Source organism: Ursus americanus, chromosome 3 (assembly GCF_024610735.1).
Source record: "Ursus americanus isolate L20-20 chromosome 3, mUrsAme1.1.p, whole genome shotgun sequence".
Lineage (NCBI taxonomy): Eukaryota > Metazoa > Chordata > Mammalia > Carnivora > Ursidae > Ursus > Ursus americanus.
Window position 1 is genome coordinate 27,158,582 of NC_142129.1, and position 18,939 is coordinate 27,177,520.

Sequence of the window (18,939 nt, forward strand, 5' to 3'; positions counted from 1 at the left end):
GGCACCTTGGAAAAACAGGCAAAGAGCTGGTGTAATAATAACCAAGGTTGCATAGCTAGTAAGATGTGGAGCTAAATTTTGAACCTGGACAGTCTTGCTCCAGAACTCATGTTCCTAGCCATTATATTATTTTTTATGAATACTCTTGGGTTGGTGTCACTCCTGCCTGTACCATGTGGACTGTACCAAAAGAACCTATTTCCTGCTTTCTTGATTTGTTATGTCAAAATGACTGTAAAGAACAAATAGGAACAGAGGTAGTAAACTGGATTTCATTTTGTGTAAAAACCTTCGTATGGATTATAGGTAGATAATGTAAATGGGGTGGGTATTTAAAAGGCATTGCTGTGTATTTAAAAGGCATCCATGTTGGGGCTCCTGGGTGGCACAGCGGTTAAGCGTCTGCCTTCGGCTCAGGGCGTGATCCCGGCGTTCTGGGATCGAGCCCCACATCAGGCTCTTCCACTATGAGCCTGCTTCTTCCTCTCCCACTCCCCCTGCTTGTGTTCCCTCTCTCGCTGGCTGTCTCTATCTCTGTCGAATAAATAAATAAAATCTTTAAAAAAAAATAAAATAAAATAAAAGGCATCCATGTTTTTACATTTTTTAACTGCCATTCCAACTGCCCATACAACCTTACACCTGATGGTTTTTACTCCTTCAGATGTTTTCTGGTTACTTCCTATAACTTCCAGATTAGGCTTTCCTGATCACTTTACAAATGATTCTTCCATTTAAAAATCTTCAATGTTGCTGAGTGGCTTCTAGACTAATTTGAGTAATTTTCACAATGGCCCATTTCAATTCCTCCTAGGCTTCTCATGTTTCATTCAGATTAATCATACACCAGACACTTCAAAAGAGAAAGAAGCTAATCAGTTTGAGCTTTGCAAACAAGAACATGGCAGCAACGTCGATGCTCCCTTTCTTCTATCTGTGAACTGAGTGCAGAATGTTCAAAATTTATCCCATTCTTTCCTTTGGGATGGAAATGATTTGTATCTAGGTTGATCATATAATTTTTATTTCAACCTGTATTGATTTTGAGAGGAAAAGGAAGTATTAATTTCATAAGGATAACAGCTATAAACTATGACTGTCATGGGCAAACAGGGTATGTGGCACCCACTGGAGTAAGGCTCAGCGTTGAGGGCTGCCATTGTTTCTACACCAGAAGTTAGAGAAGTAGTCTTATCTAAGTAGAAGGGATATGATGTCGGCAGTGGCAGCCATTGTGAGCCACCAAGCCTCGGGTTTCATTGTGTCCCTTCATTCTCCATTACTCTACTCTCTGCTCCTCCTTCCCTCCCCTCCCCCAGATTCCCCTCAGAATTGGGGGATGGAAGAAAAGGAGCTTATCTTTGTCATTTCCTTTTCTAATCTTAAAGTGCAGTTAGAGAAGTGAAGCTAATTGAGCTTTTTCCTGCTATTGTTATAATGAAGACTATTCTTAAAGATTTTATTTATTTATTTACTTGACAGATCACAAGTAGCAGAGGGAGAGGCAGAGGGAGAAACAGGCTCACCATTGAGCAGAGAGCTCTATGCGGGGCTCCATCCCAGGACCCAGGGATCATGACTGGAGCCAAAGGCAGACGCCCAACGGACTGAGCCACCCAGGTGCCCCTGCAAAGCAGATTTATTTTTAAGCACAACAGTGAGAATTAGGATACTAGATAAAAGTGAGAGCAGTCTTTCATAGCTGACTGGGACCTACTACAATGGGGAGGCTTGCTGTGTTGCCTTCAGAAGTTAAGTCTTCACCTGATGCTTTAGCAGGCTTTTCAAACAGATTCCCTTTGGGCCACTTGTTACAATTCCTTCTGACTGCCAAGATGGTATTCCAGATAGTCTGTGTTCTTCTGCTCATCCAGGAACTCTCCCAGGAAGTCTAAGAGATCAGTTTCACTGTTCTCAGAAGCCAAAATCTTCAGGTCTTGCAGGACCTTGCTTCACATGTGCTCCAACTACAGAGCAGACTTTAGAGTTTGTATGCCACTTCCCTGTTATCTACATCAGGCCTCAATCACTGGAAGACAGATTCTACACCCTCATGTTTTCTGTCAAAGGGAGGAAATCAATGTTCTAAGAAAACTCCCTTATCTTGGCTAATACCAGTTTTTTCTTTTTCCTCCCAGGCTCCATGGTTGTATAAACAAATAGAAGTTAAACCAATGCAAGTGTGTAGGATAAAGTAGCAAATTGAGGAACATACTATGAATATTTTCCATCTAAGGGTAGAATTTCCTTTAAAACTCAGTACTTAATGGGATTGCAGCCTATGCTACAGTAATAGTAATACCAAGGTTTTGAGGAAAAAAGTAAATGACAAGACAGAAGTTTGGCTTACAGGGGGATGAAGAGGTTTATTTTTAATAGAATTCATAAGAAATCAAAATGGGAATGTGATATGTGATTTGAATTATTGATGGGGACTGGAGAAATTTATTTAAAAGTATTTAGAGGGGCGCCTGGGTGGCGCAGTCGTTAAGCGTCTGCCTTCGGCTCAGGGCGTGATCCCAGCGTTCTGGGATCGAGCCCCACGTCAGGCTCCTCCACTAGGAGCCTGCTTCTTCCTCTCCCACTCCCCTGCTTGTGTTCCCTCTCTCGCTGGCTGTCTCTGTCAAATAAATAAAAAATCTTTTAAAAAAAAAATAAAAGTAGAGGGAAAAAGCTAAAACTCTAGTTAGTGAAGGAAAGTAGTGAGAAAAATAGTGAATTAGAATAATTCACTAAATCCTGGGGCGCCTGGGTGGCATAATTGTTGAGCGTCTGCCTTCGGCTCAGGGCGTGATCCCGGTGTTAAGGGATCGAGCCCTGCATTGGGCTCCTCCGCTATGAGCCTGCTTCTTCCTCTCCCACTCCCCCTGCTGTGTTCCCTCTCTCGCTGGCTGTCTCTCTGTCACATAAATAAATAAAAAAATAAAATCTTAAAAAAAAAGAATAATTCACTAAATCCTAATGTCTTAACACAACAGAAGTTTGTTTCTTATTCATAGTACATGTCTAATGAGGGTTGACAGTTCTCAAAAGAGTCACATACGGGATCTGGGTTGAGGATGATGCCATTTCAACACATGCTTCCAGAACCGTAGGCCAGGGGAAAGGGAACAATACCAATCACACAGAGAAATAAAAAAAAAAAAATTTTTGAATATGCTATAAAACCATAAATTTAGCTTGCCATTCATTGCTGATAATGAGTTTTCAAAGTGATTTTTAAATTAGTAGCTAATTTTTTGTAGTGTGTGTAAATGGAATTTATGGTGGATTAGCTTCTTTCTGTATGTGACTAAATGAAAAGCATTGCGGAGGTTCTTTTTTGGGATTTCTCATAATTTTCTAATATTATGTGGTTTTTTTTCAGGTGAACAATTTAGGCATTTCTAAAGATAAACATTACTGTTTTATGACAGAGTATTTCATTTTACTCTCTTTTTCTATAACTGGGTAAAACCCAACTTGTTTGATAACTCATTTGGAAGCAAAGTCTGACCTGAATTGACATAAAGCTGTTTGTGGTCTTTATCTCACTTTAATATGAATATGAATATATTTTTGCCACAGAATTCTTAAGGTATTTGATTCTGGACTACTTCCCCAGACCTACTCACAGTGTTACAGAATATACAGTATATACCCATATTACCTTTCAAAAATCTGAAAAATCTAAATTAATTCAAACACATCTGTTTAAGCTTTCAGCTTAAATATGTTTAATCCAAAAGCATAAAATCCTTGTCAGGATTAAATTAGAAATACATGTGAAGTGCTTAGTAACAAACAATATTGGCTATTATTATGAAGCCACATGATAGTTATCACTACATTTGCAATAGGAACATAATTGATCTTTTCCCCCAATAACACGTGCTTCTTTAAAAACCTTCTTAAATCATTTGGTATGATCCAAATTTAATCCAAAAGCATAATTTTCAGGTTTTCTAAATTTCTCTAATATTTTCTCTAATTCATTTATATCAAAATACATTTTAACTTGGAGTAACATTGGGAAATATTTTGAGATGCTAGATTTCATAAAGCCACTAGGTGGCATCCTTGTAGAAATAAAAGCACATTAAAAGAAATATTTATTGTATAAATACTGAGATTAAATAAAGGTAGATGTTTCATGAGAAATAAAGATAAGTCATTTTGGGGAATAAATCCTGAGAAAATGCATGAGTTTATTGTGAAAAGTAAAATATAAAATGAAATTTAAAAATTATGTTTACACTTTCAGAATTGAGTCTTTTTCCTATTGGTTATTTTCAGTTTGCATTCACATTTATTTTGTATAACCAAACAATTATATATTTGTGGTATATATATGTGTGTGCGTTTATATATATGTGTGTGTGATTTTGATAATGTAGTAACCATTTCCACCTGCAGACACTACCTCAGAAGCCTACCAATTAAGTTAGGCTCATATTGTAAGATTGAGTTGTATAAGATCATCTCCACAGCCAACTACAAATAAAATATGAACATATAGTGACTATCAAGTCACATTTCACACTGTAAAGTACTTAAAGTTCTCTACCACCAGGTTTTCTTCCCTCCATCTCCTGCCTCTGTGCTTAAACCCAGTGTTTTCATAATGTCCCTAACATTGAGGACAGCAAATGATACATCCAAAGAGGAGACCCAGAAAGGTGAATGTTTAAAAGCAATGGAATTCTCATTACTAATAAAATTTAAGATACATTATGATTTACCTGGTTTACCCATGAAGGACTAACCCTAGTAGTAATATGAATGCTTCCCCCTCTTTTCTCTGTTCTTTATGCGTGGTGGATTCATAAATGATTTAAACTCATCTGCTTTTATTTAAAACTATTATTAAAGCCTGTTATATTTGAGAATGTAATGCATATTTTATATTGTTCTGGTGAGAAATAAAATGGGATAAAGACATTGGGAAAAATGGAATTGGACATTAGGAAGTTATTGGAGAGATGAGAATGCATTTTCAGCAGAATGCTATAAAGGAATGAAGGCACTGAACATTATAAAGGAAGAATGGACTTGTACTATAGACAACAAAAATTTTAATTTAATCACTTAATCTTACATGCTTTCTAAATGTCAAAGGGTGTTAAATCCAAAAGCATAAAATTGTGGTTTAAATTCGAGGCTCTGGGGGCGCCTGGGTGGCACAGCGGTTGGGCGTCTGCCTTCGGCTCAGGGCGTGATCCTGGCGTTATGGGATCGAGCCCCACATCAGGCTCCTCTGCTATGAGCCTGCTTCTTCCTCTCCCACTCCCCCTGCTTGTGCTCCCTCTCTCGCTGGCTGTCTCTATCTCTGTCGAATAAATAAACAAAATCTTTAAAAAAATAAAAAATAATAATAAAAATAAAATCGAGGCTCTGGAATCAGGCTGCTTGGATTTAATCCTGGCTCTCCCACTAAACCTCTCTGAACCTTAGTTTCCTCATTGGTAAAATGAGGCTAATCACAGTACGTCAATAAAATCCTTGTCAGGATTAAATTAGAAATACATGTGAAGTGCTTAGTAACAAACAATACTTAATATTGGCTATTATTATGAAGCCACATGATAGTTATCACTACATTTGCAATAGGAACATAATTGATCTTTTTCCCCAATAACACATGCTTCTTTAAAAACCTTCTTAAATAATTTAGTGATAGAAAAACTCCATTATAATTCCGTGATGAACAAAAGTATTGCTTCTCCTGACTTAAAAGAGGGAATAGCTCCTGTCTCCCTTTTTTCTTTGGAAGCTAAGAGCCAAGTTCTAATTTTAGTAAATGTAAGTAGACACCCACTGTGTACAACTGTGTCCTGTCAAGGTCTTCACTCTCACTTTTTATTTACATTTTCGCCAATCCCATTTTTTATATCTATAAACCAAATTGCTGTCAGCGTTTGGTTCGAAGAGCTCTGTCCTTTGACAAGTGTAAGAGGGAGTTTGGAAAGTAGCGTCCCACTCTGGGATCTAGGTAACCTGAACGAAACAGCCCTCCCCGCCACCTTCCTCCTCCAGCTCCTCGCGTTGCCTCACTGCTCCTCCCGCCGCAAGCCCCCTGGCCCCGCCCCTCCCCTTCCCGGCGTTTCTTCCCAGAGCGAGCACCGCCTCTTCTCGCGGGACCGGAGCCCGGCGGGAGGAGGTGGTGGCAGGGCCGTTGCTAGGATATGGCGGGCAACAGAGAATACAGCGGGCACGGGCGCTGCTTCCTCGGAGCGCTTCTTGAGAAACCTCTGCGACCCGAGTAGCTGCGTTTCTCAGTCAGGTAGGAGGACAGGTTTGGGCTGCCCTCTCCTGGCCCCACCCTCACACCGGCTTTGAACCGGTGACTAGGCGCTGGACTCCCAGAACTTTGTGCGGGGCACTGGCCCCGCCTGGGCTCTGGAGACTGCGTGGCCGCTGGAGAATGTTCCACCCCTACTTCAAAAATCGTGCAAAGCATCCCATTTTTCTTGGTTCCTTTTCAGGCTCTGTATCTCACGTTTGGGGTTCGGAAGCAGAAGCATCAAGGTGGGAGGTGTACCTCATCTCACACCCGGAGTGCTTATCACAGTGCTAGTAAAACAAGACGTGTGTGTAATCCAGATCTGGCATTAGAAGACGTGCAGGCATCCATGGTGACATTTCTAGTCTCCTCCTTGGCACTCTCCTCTCCTCCCATGGGCTTTGCCGTGCCTCCTAAAAAACTTAAAAATTCCACAGGTTTATTTGGTAGAAGGCAAAACTGGATCCCTGCCTTACTAGTTACACTAACATTCTAGATACATCAGTGAAATCATGCATTGTCGGTGAAAGAGGGACATTTTCGTATGCAGTCATAATAGGGACTGCTTTTTGCTTTTTGAACAATTTTTTAAGATTAAAACATTTACAGTTGAATAGGTAAACGTAAAAATGATAGAAAGTCCAAACAGTAAAAAGAATGAACAGTGAAAATCTATTTTACACCCATGTCCTCCCCTCCACCCTTTATCTTCCACAGTTATTCTATCCCCATACAAATATGTAGTTGTGCCTGTAACATGGTAGGTACTGGCATGTCTTTTTGTTGGAGGCAGTCATGGAGGAGATGTGACTTCTGGTTGACCAGTGAACTGAACTGGGGCAATCACAGGCTCCTCCCCTGTCCTTGGAATGGACCTCCCACCCAAGGTCCCCCCTCCTAGGGGCTGCTTCAAGGACCCAGTCTTGAGAGAGTACTGTGTTATTGAGACCATCTGGACTGGATTCTTGGCTGAGCCCAGTAAAGGCCTCTCTATATAAACTCTTAAAGATTCTGGCTGGTGGGTCCAGAGATCTACTGTCTTGCAGCTGCCAAAGGTAAGCCTTGTGTGTAAGTCCGCTCGCTTATTAAACTTGCCAACTATCAATCTGGAGTGCTGCCTCTTTCTTTGGTTTCTCCTTGTAGTCTGTGTTTGGGGCTCAGTATTGGATCCCCCCTCCCCCAGAACTCTAGAGGTTGTGAACCATCAGCTTTGCTTTTTCACTTAATTCAATCATAAAGTATGCAGCTTTTAGAATTGGCCTAGCATAATTCATTTGAGATTCACCCATGTTGTATCAATAGTTTATTCCTTTTTATTGTTGAGTAGTAGTCCATTTTGTGAATGTCTCATACTATGTGGATCCATGCCTCAACTGAGGAACATTTGTGTTGTTTCCAGTGTTCGGTGATTAAGAATAAAGGCTTTATAAACTTTTGTGTGCAAATTTGGTATGAATGTAGTTTTTCATTCTATCTGGGTAGAGAACACAGATTGCTGGGTCATATGATATGTGTATATTTAATTTTATAAGAAAACTGACAATTATTTCAAATGCTGTACCAATTTTCATTTCCACCATCAAGCTATGAGTTCCACTTGTTTTCATACTCACCAGCGCTTGATATTGTTGGGCTAAAAATATATGTATTTGAAGTTGCATTTCTTTCATAACTAATGATACTGAGAATCTTTTCATGTGCTTGTTCTCAGGGCCAGGGCTAGACTGAGGCAATTGAGGCAATCAGGCCCCAAGTTTGAGGAGGCATTTATCTTCAGGTGCACCTGCAAGTGTGGTGCAGTGCAGGTGCAACATCACACTTGTGTCACTCTGGTCCTGGCCCCGCTTCTTTGCCTTCTATATATACTCCTTGTTGCCTTGCCTGTTTAACTATTTTACTCATTTTTAAACTGTTACTCTTTTCTTATTGAGTTTTGAGAGTTCTCTGTATATTCTGGTTACAAGTCCTTGATCAGATATAAGCTTTGCAAAAAAGTGTCTCCCAGGGTATGGTTTATCTTTTTATTCTTCTAATTGTTTTCTGAAGAGCAGACATTCTTGATTTTGTTGCTGTTTTAGATGATATCTTGCCCATTTTGCAGGGAGGATAACCCCCCAGATAGAAATAAAAGCATCACCTCGGCCTCTCCAAAGGGATGGAATGAGTATGCTGCTAGGAGTCAGGGCTTCTTTATGATACTTTCTCTAATCAGACCATTAAGCCCTGTTACAGGAGAAAATAACCTAAATGAAAATTATTTATGGGTGAGAGCCTAAGGAGGTTTCTTGAACTTTTTAAAAATCGAGTTTTTATTCGGTTTTTTTTCTCATTTCACTTTTTTCTTTATTATTTTGGAAGTGTAAAACTTTATTTCAGTTTTTTTATTGGTTGTACTTGAAATTCAGCTATACCTATTTAATTTAACAAAGTCTAGGGTTAAGAATATCATATCCCTCAATTTTGTAAAGAGTGTAAGAATTTGAGAACAGTTCCCTTTCATCTTTTCCTTCCCAATTACATATTCTTATTGTCTATTATTTCAATTTTCTACTATTATTTTGTGTTGACAGTATTTGTTTGTGTTTATCCATATGTTTATAATTTATATATTCACCTTTCCTTTTGCACTTCGGACTTCTGTTGAGCCCATTTTCCTCTTCCTTCAAGTGTATCCTCTAGAACTTTCTTTAGAGCATGTATCTTGGTGATAACTTATTTGTAAATATTTCTATTTTCTTTCTTGAAAGAATTTTGCTAGGTGCACAATTCTAGGTTGATAGTTATCTTCTTTTAATTAGTCCATTGTTACCTTGGCTTCTGTATTCCTGATAAGAAATCTGCCGTGATTTTACTTTTCTTTCCTTTGTATTAATGTTAGCAAATTAATGTCATTCAAAGCGGATGATATGTCCTCTATCACTATGTGCTTTCCAGACCTCTTTGTTATTCTGTAATGTAATTACAGTGTATATGGCTTTGAATTATTTTTACTTATCCCATTGGGCGTATATTTATGTTACGCCTCTTGAATCTTTGGATCCATATTTTTCATCAGTTTTGTAAAATTCTCAGCCATCACCTTTAAAAATATTTTCTCTCTTCTATCTTTTTGTTTTCTCTGGGATTTCAGTTTGGCATATATTAGATCAGGGGCTGACAGACTTTTTCTAGAAAGAGCTTCTCAGGGCACATATAGTCTCTGTTGCATATTCTTTGTTATTTTTTATTTTAAAGGTACAAAACCATTCTCAGCTCACAGTGAGATATACTTAGCAGTAAAATATGCTAGACTTTTTCTCTTCTGCATGGCCCTTAGTCTGTCATACTTTTCATATCCTTATCTCTCTGTAGCATTCTATATAATTTTATTTATCTTCTAGTTTACTAACTCTTCAACTCTAATGCTATATTCATTGAATTCAACAAATATATATTTTTATTCCAGATATTCCATATTTTTGGAAATTTGTCATCTAGTAGCTAGAGAACTTCACTAAGGTTATTATTTTTTTTCCTCTATAAGGATTTGTGCTTAATTCATTAGCCCCAAATACAGCTTTCCCACCTCACTACTGTTCTAAATTTTAATCTGCCCCTGCTGTTGACACAGAAATATGCCTCAAGCCCACTTCTATCCTCCCATCCTGGCTACCAGCTTCTATAGGTAGACTCCCTGCTATACCAGCTCCTGAGTGCTATGATCCAGCTCCTGCCCCAGAAGCCTTGCTGTTGCTGCCCTAGCCCACTCTGGCCCAAAATTCTGGATGCTGTCATACTGTCTCCCAAGCCAAAGCTCTTGGTTGCTGTACCTCAGGCCCTAGTCAGCTCCAGCATCAACCCACATATGTTTGTTGATGTGTTTATTTTGGGGAACAAAGGTCATTGGAGACTTGCTACAGTTTGTGAGAACAAAATTACTATAGGGAGTGATACTATCCAGGGTATGGTTGCTCTGGCACTGGCAGATTCCTTGGAGCTTCTAGCCAGTTATAATCTCAGAAGCATAAATCCTGTGTTAGTTTGTATTCAGAAAAAAAAGCTATTCAAATAAGCCCTTTCACAAGGCATTGTTGATTGAGTAAGGAAGAGGTGACAATATATTTTAAAATATTTTTCAGTATATTCTTGACAGTATATTTTTCTCAAGTTGATTGTGTTTTGAGGTTCTCTTTTGGTATGATTTTTACTTGCTGTGGTGTTTTTATTAAAAATTCACCAATGCTTTTACCTGATGCCATTACTAAAATAATCAGTATTTAAAAAAAATAATGAGCAACATTGCAGTATGTTATGAACATTGCTGTATACCACCAATGAATTTGATATTTGATGTAGAAAGTTTTATGTGTAGTAAATGTAGTTATTTTTCTTGGTTCAGGAAAATGTCTGACCAGGAAGAAGAATTTGATACTCAGAATGTTGTTAAAGCATCAGAAGAAAATGAAGATGCTTTTGAGATTATCAGTATTCCAGTTCCCTCAGAAGAGTTTTCAGAGCCAGATCAAACAGAAGATAATGAATCTGAAGTTGAACCATCCAGTGAGGACTATACCACACATGTTAAGGAAAGTTACCAGAGCTTACCAAACGTGGAACCAGAAGATGAAGAACATCTCATGGAAGAAGCTTTGTTGCCCAAACAAGCTTCATATTCTCCAAGAAACTCTACAGAGCACGATCTAACTAAATATGAGAATGCAGTGCAGCCTGCCGAACGGTATTCCAATGCTGGATCACTGGCATTTCTGGATAAGATAAAGGCTATAAAGGAATCTCTGAAAGCATCAGTGAAAGATCCTTTAGCAACAGGTACTACCTAAGGAAGATAGGGATTTCCTTTTCTCATTTTGAAGAATGGTTGCTTTTTCAGATTTGTTTTGCTTGAAGTTCAAATTTGTTTTGCTTGAAGTTCAATTAGCCAACATATAGTACATCATTAATTTTTGATGTAGTGTTCCACAATTCATTAGTTGTGTATAACACTCAGTACTCATCATGTCACATGCCCTTCTTAATACCCATCACCCCGTTACCCAATCCCTCCACCCCTTTCCCTTCTGCAACCCTTAGTTTGTTTCCTAGAGTCCAGAGTCTCTCATGGTTTGTCTCCCTCTCTGATTTCTTCCTATTTGGTTTTCCCTCTCTTCCCCTGTGGTCCTCTGCATTCCGTATATACCACATATGAGTGAAACCATATGATAATTTTCTCTGCTTGACTTATTTCACTTAGCATAATATCCTCCAGTTCCATCCATGTCGATGCAGATGGTAGGTATTCATCCTTTCTGATGGCCAAGTAATATTCCATTGTATATATGAACCACATCTTCTTTATCCATTCATCTGTTGAAGGATATCTTGGCTTCTTCCACAGTTTGGCTATTGTGGACATTGCTGCTATGAACATTGGGGTGCAGGTGCCCCTTCTTTTCACTACATCCATGTCTTTGGAGTAAATATCCAGTAGTGCAATTGCTGGGTCATAGGATGGCTCTATTTTTAACATCTTGAGGAACCTCCATACGGTTTTCCAGAGTGGCTGTACCAGCTTGCATTCCCACCAACAGTGTAAGAGGGTTCCCCTTGGTATCCAAGATCTATAAAGAACTTATCAAACTCAACACCCAAAAAACAAATAATCCAGTCAAGAAGACATGTTGTTTGTTTGTTTTTTAAAGTAATCTCTACGCCCAATGTGGGGCCCGAACTTGCAACCCTGAGAGCAAGAGTCGCATGTTCTACTGACTGAACCAGCCAGGCACCCCCTGGGCTCCATTTTTTTTATATTTCTGTGATTGTCTGATATTGTAGTTTATAACAAGTACATGATGATTAGAATAAAGTTGTCTTGGTCCTGTACTTTCTGGGGCCCACAGATTCCTTCGCACACCTCTCCTTCCCAAAGCCTAGGAAGTCACTGCTATGAAAATGTTAAAATATATTAACCATGGAATTTTGAATCTATAATGCAACTAAAATAGCTTTCTGATAATTTAACATCTATGAGAGTGTTTGTTGACAGCTGTGAAAATAAGTTTTAACAATCTCAAAGAATCTCAGCATTAACGATGCCCAGTTAAATTTTATTCTGGGATTATTGGTAAATGTCTCATTTAGCGTTATGAAAATTGTCATGTGTCAGGAATCTAGAAATATACAAAACTTCTTTGGCCTATGATGTACACTCTGCCCTCCATCTTACTTTTTACTCACTTTGTACATCTTCTCCATTAAAATTTAAAATCTGTAGATGTAAAAGAAGAAAGTTTATGCCACTATAATGAGCTTTTAAAAAGTTTTTCTTTATTATCAACATGTAAGTATCTTGTTTTCCTATTTTATAGAATGGGTAGTGAGCCACATAATGTCTATTTTTGTGAAAAGTAGATTTATATATAGTTATTCTAGATATTTGTAATGAACAGTGATTTTTCTGTTTTACATTTTGACAACTATAAACATAAATCAATTATGAGAAGAAGAATGGATTTAGATATATTTTTCTTTGAAAATTTCTCTATTGGATTTTCTTAACTTCGTGACTATGCACTGATTTACTGATGCATGCTGTCAGTATGGAATCAAAGCATGCACATGCACATCATAGTTTGAGGGACACCCTCTAGGCTCAAGGTCTCCCATTCCAATATGTACACAAAATGCTTGATTTTCTGAAATGTTCCTGTATTTATATCTGAGTAATATAATACCAGATACCAATACCAGATTAGTACCAATTAATACCAATGTAATACCAAATACTGGGACTCTTTAAAAGCAGTTTTGTTTTATTTCCTATTTCTTGTGGTATTCTGAGCAAAGAGGTAATCCTGAAGGTGCACTGATCCTCATAGCAGAGAATGGAAAAAAAGATCAGAACTTGAAGCTGGGATTGGGGGAACAGGTACTGACCACTGATGCTAATTCTTGAGATTCTGGATAATCTGCAAAACAAAATCTGAATGTCACTTCTCATAGAAATTAAAAAGTAACTCTTACCATGGAAGTGCAGTGGGGGAACATGGCAGAGGCAGTCTGCATTCTATGTGACTAAAAATTGCTACATCATTCTCTATCTGCTTATGAACTGTAGGCTGGTGACCCTTGCTTTTGACTATGATTCTTTCTTTTCTCTTTTTATCTACAGTAAAAGTTGTACTTTTTCCTGTGGGCCAGGAAATTATAATGCCTTTTAAAATAGACACCATTGTAAAATACCTCAAGGATCATTTTTCATACCTACTAAAGATCCCATCTAATATATTGCAGATAAGATATTCAGGTAAGCTTGGAAGCTAGTAAAACTTACCAAGATTCTTTAGTTTTATCATGTAAATAATCAAGATCTTTGATTTATTGAATGAAATATATTGATATCTATTGTTTGCACATTATATTGTGATTATGCATTCATTCAACACATTTTTATTGAGGACATACTTGTTCTAAATACTTACCTAAGAACTGAAGATGTAAAGAAACATGAAACAAAATCTTTATTCTCAAATTGTTTACAGACTAGTCAGAAAGAAAATGTATGCAATAGTTACCACATAATGTGTAAATGTTTTAGTGGAGATATGCACAAAAAGCTGTGAGGACAGAGAGGAAGGAAACTGGGAGAGTCTAGAAAGCTTCATTTAATAAAAGTGATAATATTTGTGCTAAGTCCCACATCTGGGACTCTGGGGGAAGTTGTAAGAAGTTTAGAGTGGCTAGAAGTAGATTCTGTGTGGGGAGTGGGAGATAATGAGGTTGAGAGAAGTTGATGAGGAGTGAGTGTGTATAGAATAAAAAGAGGACTAAACATGGTTTATACACTAAGGTCAATTCACATTCCCGTGGTGTTCAAGTTAATTTATATTTTGTGGACAGTATTGAACAGCCCACTTTATAGAAGCGTCACGTCATGAGAGGACATAGTCTTTGTAATTGTAATAGAGTGAGTGAGAGCAGCATAGCTAAATACATGTTTTGTGGAATATGTCTGCACAGATGCTAATATTTCAGTTTTGAAGTTTTGGTATTAACTTATAAAGATGCCACAGAAAAAAAGTTTCCAGGGAAATATAATCATTTTTTTTTTGTGGGAAAATCCTAACACTAAAAAGGAGTAAGCCATACCTATTAAGTGCCTCCTCGTCAAATCAGAGAGAACAATCAGTTCAATTTCAAAATTATTTTTAGAAAACTGTCATAATGAATGTGCTGTAATACAAAGATGCTGATGTATTCAAACAACTGGTTATTAAAGCTTGAGTAGGGAAACTGCTAAAATTTAAATAGTTATTAGTAATAACAATCATGACAATTAATTTATTGAGATGTACTGTGTGCTAGTCCATCCACAAAATGTTTTGCCTACATTATTATCATTCAGTCCACACAACAACCCTTTGAGGTAGTATTATTATTAACTTTTTTTGAAGGAAGGAAACTAAAGCTTGGGAAACTCATACAAATTCATACAGCTAATGAGTGGTAGAATCTGAACTTAAAATATAGGTATGACTCCAAAAGGGAATTTGAAACTGCTTGCTTGGCATTAACTATAAGATGAAGTTCAAAATTGGAGAAGAGAGCACTTTGAGACTGGAGTAGCTAGCCAGTGGTACCTGAGACTCTTGTACTTCATGACCTTTCTTTATGTGTAGGTACCAGTCATCACCACTGGGTAACAGGCTTATGTTAGCCATGATAATGAAAGAACTTGATTCTATGTGAACTGCTCTCTAACATAGGTGCTTTTTTCTAGTACTAGAATTGGAGCTCAAATTTGGTGGAACGAAGCCTCCTATACAAACTAGAGGAATGAAGAGAGCTCTGGGAATCTATTTTAGTTTCCTATGGCTGTTGTAACAATTAACCATAAGCTTAGTAACTTAACACGGTTTCTCTTACAGTCCTGGATGCCAGAAATTGTAGATCAGTTTCACTCAGATGAAACCAACATGTGGGCAGGGCTGTTCTCCCTCTGGAGGTTCTGGGGAGAATCTGCTCCCTTTTCTAGCTTCTGGAGTTGTACACCGTGCATTCATTGGCTGATGGCCCCTTCCTCCATCTTTAAAGCAAGCAGTAGAGCATCTTCAAATCTCTCTCTGCTTCTGTTTTATCATCTCCTCTGTAGTCAAATCTCCCTTCCGACCTCTCGAAGGGCATTGTGATTACATTTAGGACCCACCTAGATAATCCAGGATAATCTTTCCATCTCAAAATTTTTAACTTAATAAAATTTTCCGTCCTCTTTGCTATATAAGTTAACTTTCATAGGTTCTGGGGATTAGGACATGGATATATTCTGGGGCCATTATTCAACCTATCACATGGTCCATATGGTATTCATGTTAATTTTTTAAGTTGGGTGTGCAATTGAAACTCATGGATCTTTATGCTTTCTTAAACATAGCTAAAATAGACTGGTGGTATCTGATATATTTCTAAGAACGAGTGTAACAAAATCTTTGCTATGTTCAAATTCGTAATTGTAATTTAGGAAGATCATGCATTGGAAGAGTGATATAGATTCTATCAAAACAACAGCCAATATCATTATACATAGTTTTGTATTTCTTAAAATAGAGAAGTAAAATTTGAGTCAATTTATAGAATAAACCAATGAAAGGAGATAGAAACTTAAAAAAGATATAAAATAACATAAAAATCAAGTGATGTGCACTTTTTCCAGCACAATCTGGAGGCTTAACTCCACTTTTTCATGAATTTATTTACATGAGTTTCTGATTATAGAAACAGAAAGGGAAGGTTGGAACTCTGAGTATGTACTTTTCTGCACTGGAGGGAGGAATGGGTATGAAAATAATCAAATTTTCCCTGATATAAATATGTCCTGTGTTTACGTATAGCACATTGTGATTTTTTAGAGAGTCAATGTTTAGAATATGATTTTGCTCATAAAATATGTTTTTTATTTTTAAATAGTTATAGAGTTGCATGTGTATGTATTTGTATTTCTGATGAGAAATCCTGTGAAAGTTGTAGCTTTACTTATAATGCTGAATTCTTACATCTTAACTTTTCCTGTTGTGGAGTTTTCTGTACTAACATTACAGCAAGGGGTGGACATCATCGATATTCTATTCAGTAATTGAACTGTATATGTTCATATAATCATCTTTGACATTTTCCATCGCCTTAAAATGAGTATGTATAATTATTTCTTTGTCACAACACTTCTTCTCCTTTCATGTCATTTTTAGGAATGATTCTTAAAAATAATGAGACTCTACTGCAACATGGAGTTAAGCCACAGGATATTATACAAGTGGAAATATTTTCTGCAGATCCAGATCTATTTCCGATCAAAAGAATACATGGATTAAATGATGCCTCTCAAATTATAACTGTCAGAGTACAAACTGGTTAGTTATTTGATGTCTTTTAGATAAAGTATTTTAGAGTCCCTTTGTAGGTGACCTTTCATTCAATCTTGGTTTTACCTCCTTAGGCATTACTGAGTACCAGGAGGTAGCTGTTGAGATTATAAAATCTGACTTTCACAAACCATTTCTTGGTGGATTCAGACATAAAATAACAGGAATAGAATATCACAATGCTGGAACACAAACTGTGCCTAAGAAGATTCCCGAAAAAGACAATGTATTTTGTAGGGATACCCAGGTAATATTTTTATTTTTCTCTGTAGGTTTTTGAAACTGCAGAATCGACAAATGTTCTGGATCCCTCTCTAAAATTAAAAATTTCCCCATTTGCCATGATTTGGATGGAGCTAGAGAGTATTATGCTAAGCGAAATAAGTCAGTCAGAGAAGGACAAATACCATATGATTTCATTCATATGTGGAATTTAAGAAACAAACAAGCAAAGGGGAAGAAAGAGAGGGAGAAAACCAAAAAATGGTCTCTTAACTATGGAGAACAAATTGATGGTTACCAGAAGGGAGGAGCTGGGGGGATTAGTAAATAGGTGATGGGGGTTAAGGAGTGCACTTGTTGTGGTGTATGAAGTGTTCAATCACTATATTGTACATCTGAAGCTAATATTACACTGTATGATAACTAACTGGAATTTAAATAAAAACTTTAAAAAATTGAGTTAAAATCTTCCAAGGAATTATGTGGTAATTCAAATAATAACAGAAAATTAACTGAACACAGAAAAATATGCTGTTTACTCACTTATGTGTATATGGTGGATATTTAAATTTTTATGTTTTTATTTTAGACAGTTTTTGAGAGAAAAAAGCTACAACAGACTACAAATACAACATCCACACAGATGACTAAAATTGGTGTGTATGTATCAAATATGACTGATAAATTGGTAACACCAGGAAAATATTTTTCGGCGGCAGAATACCATGCTCGAAGATTACAGGCTGTAAGATAAGTTTTATTATGAGTGAATACTAAAAATGAAATAAATGAGCCAGTTGTTCTGTGTTCATCTACGTGTTTCCTTAAGGCACACTAGCTTATGAAACAACCCACATGAGTGTTTTTAAAGAAAATATTATTCATAACACATTATTAAAGATGGTAAGGCAGACTTTATTTAAGAGGGGCTACTACAGTGGAGTTTTGTGATGGGGAAGAGAGACTGGGCTCAACTCTAAATACAAGGAAAAGTGGAAATTTATAGCCAAGGAGTAGGGTAGGCGTCAATGGATGGAAAATTACTAAGAAAACATCAAGGGTAAGGGGAGATTCTGGCTAAACCATTCTAACAGGATTTTTTTATTGAAGGCAGGCCAGAGTGATTAGGCATTATCTGGGGGATATGTTGTAAGATAAGGAAACTCATTAAATATTGAGGATGGGATTCTGGTTAAACTGACTTAGCAGGCTTTTGCTAAAATTGAACAATGCAGAGATGATCACAGAAGCCCAAAAGTTGAGGCCTAATTGAAAAACTACTCAGAGGAGCCTGATTAGGGTTTGGTCAAGGAGAGAACCTTTATCGGTGTGAGTTATGCTTCATTGGTATTAAAAGCAGTTTTTTGTTTTTTTTTTAAAGATTTTATTTATTTATTTGACAGAGACAGACAGCCAGCGAGAGAGAGAACACAAGCAGGGGGAGTGAGAGGAAGAAGCAGGCTCCCAGCGGAGGAGCCTGTTGTGGGGCTCGTTCCCAGATCACTGGGATCACGCCCTGAGCCGAAGGCAGACACCCAATGACTGTACCACCCAGGCGCCCCTAAAAGCAGTTTTTATCTCCAGTGTCCCCCCAGTAAAAGGAACCATAATCCTAAATGCTCCTAATCCTTCCCTTTCCCCTAGGGATTCCCAAGGATTTGTGTGTTACCTTTGGCCATTATTAGCTTTGTCTTCTCTATACCTTGGCCTTAATCCTTGGGGCAGTAGAATCACCTAGGGAGCTTTCCAGAGTAATTGAAACCAAAAGGACTCTAAAGTCTGTTTTCTCTGATATTAATATAGCCACTCCAACTCTTTTTTTTTTTTTTAAGATTTTATTTATTTATGTGACAGAGAGATAGCCAGCGAGAGAGGGAACACAGCAGGGGAGTGGGAGAGGAAGAAGCAAGCTCCCAGCAGAGGAGCCCGATGTGGGACTCGATCCTGGAACGCCAGGATCACGCTTAACGACTGCACTACCCAGGCGCCCCTCTAACTCTTTTATTTCTTACTTGTGTGGTCTATCTTTTTCTGTCCTTTTACTTTCAACCTATTTGAGTCTTA

At 37.6% G+C, this 18,939-nt stretch overlaps 1 protein-coding gene across 2 annotated transcripts in view; it reads left to right on the forward strand.

The window, feature by feature from the left end:
* Positions 1-6,106: 6,106 nt before the first annotated feature.
* IQUB (IQ motif and ubiquitin domain containing) overlaps positions 6,107-18,939 on the forward strand; it is a 192,587-nt gene continuing 179,754 nt past the window's right edge. For both annotated transcript variants that reach the window (XM_087860852.1, XM_045792740.2), the window contains exons 1-6: positions 6,107-6,262; positions 10,641-11,071; positions 13,410-13,544; positions 16,480-16,641; positions 16,728-16,900; positions 17,465-17,620. In XM_087860852.1, coding sequence (XP_087716978.1) covers positions 10,645-11,071; positions 13,410-13,544; positions 16,480-16,641; positions 16,728-16,900; positions 17,465-17,620 — 1,053 coding nt within the window. In that variant the 5' untranslated portion in view covers positions 6,107-6,262; positions 10,641-10,644. The remainder of the gene's footprint in view (positions 6,263-10,640; positions 11,072-13,409; positions 13,545-16,479; positions 16,642-16,727; positions 16,901-17,464; positions 17,621-18,939) is intronic.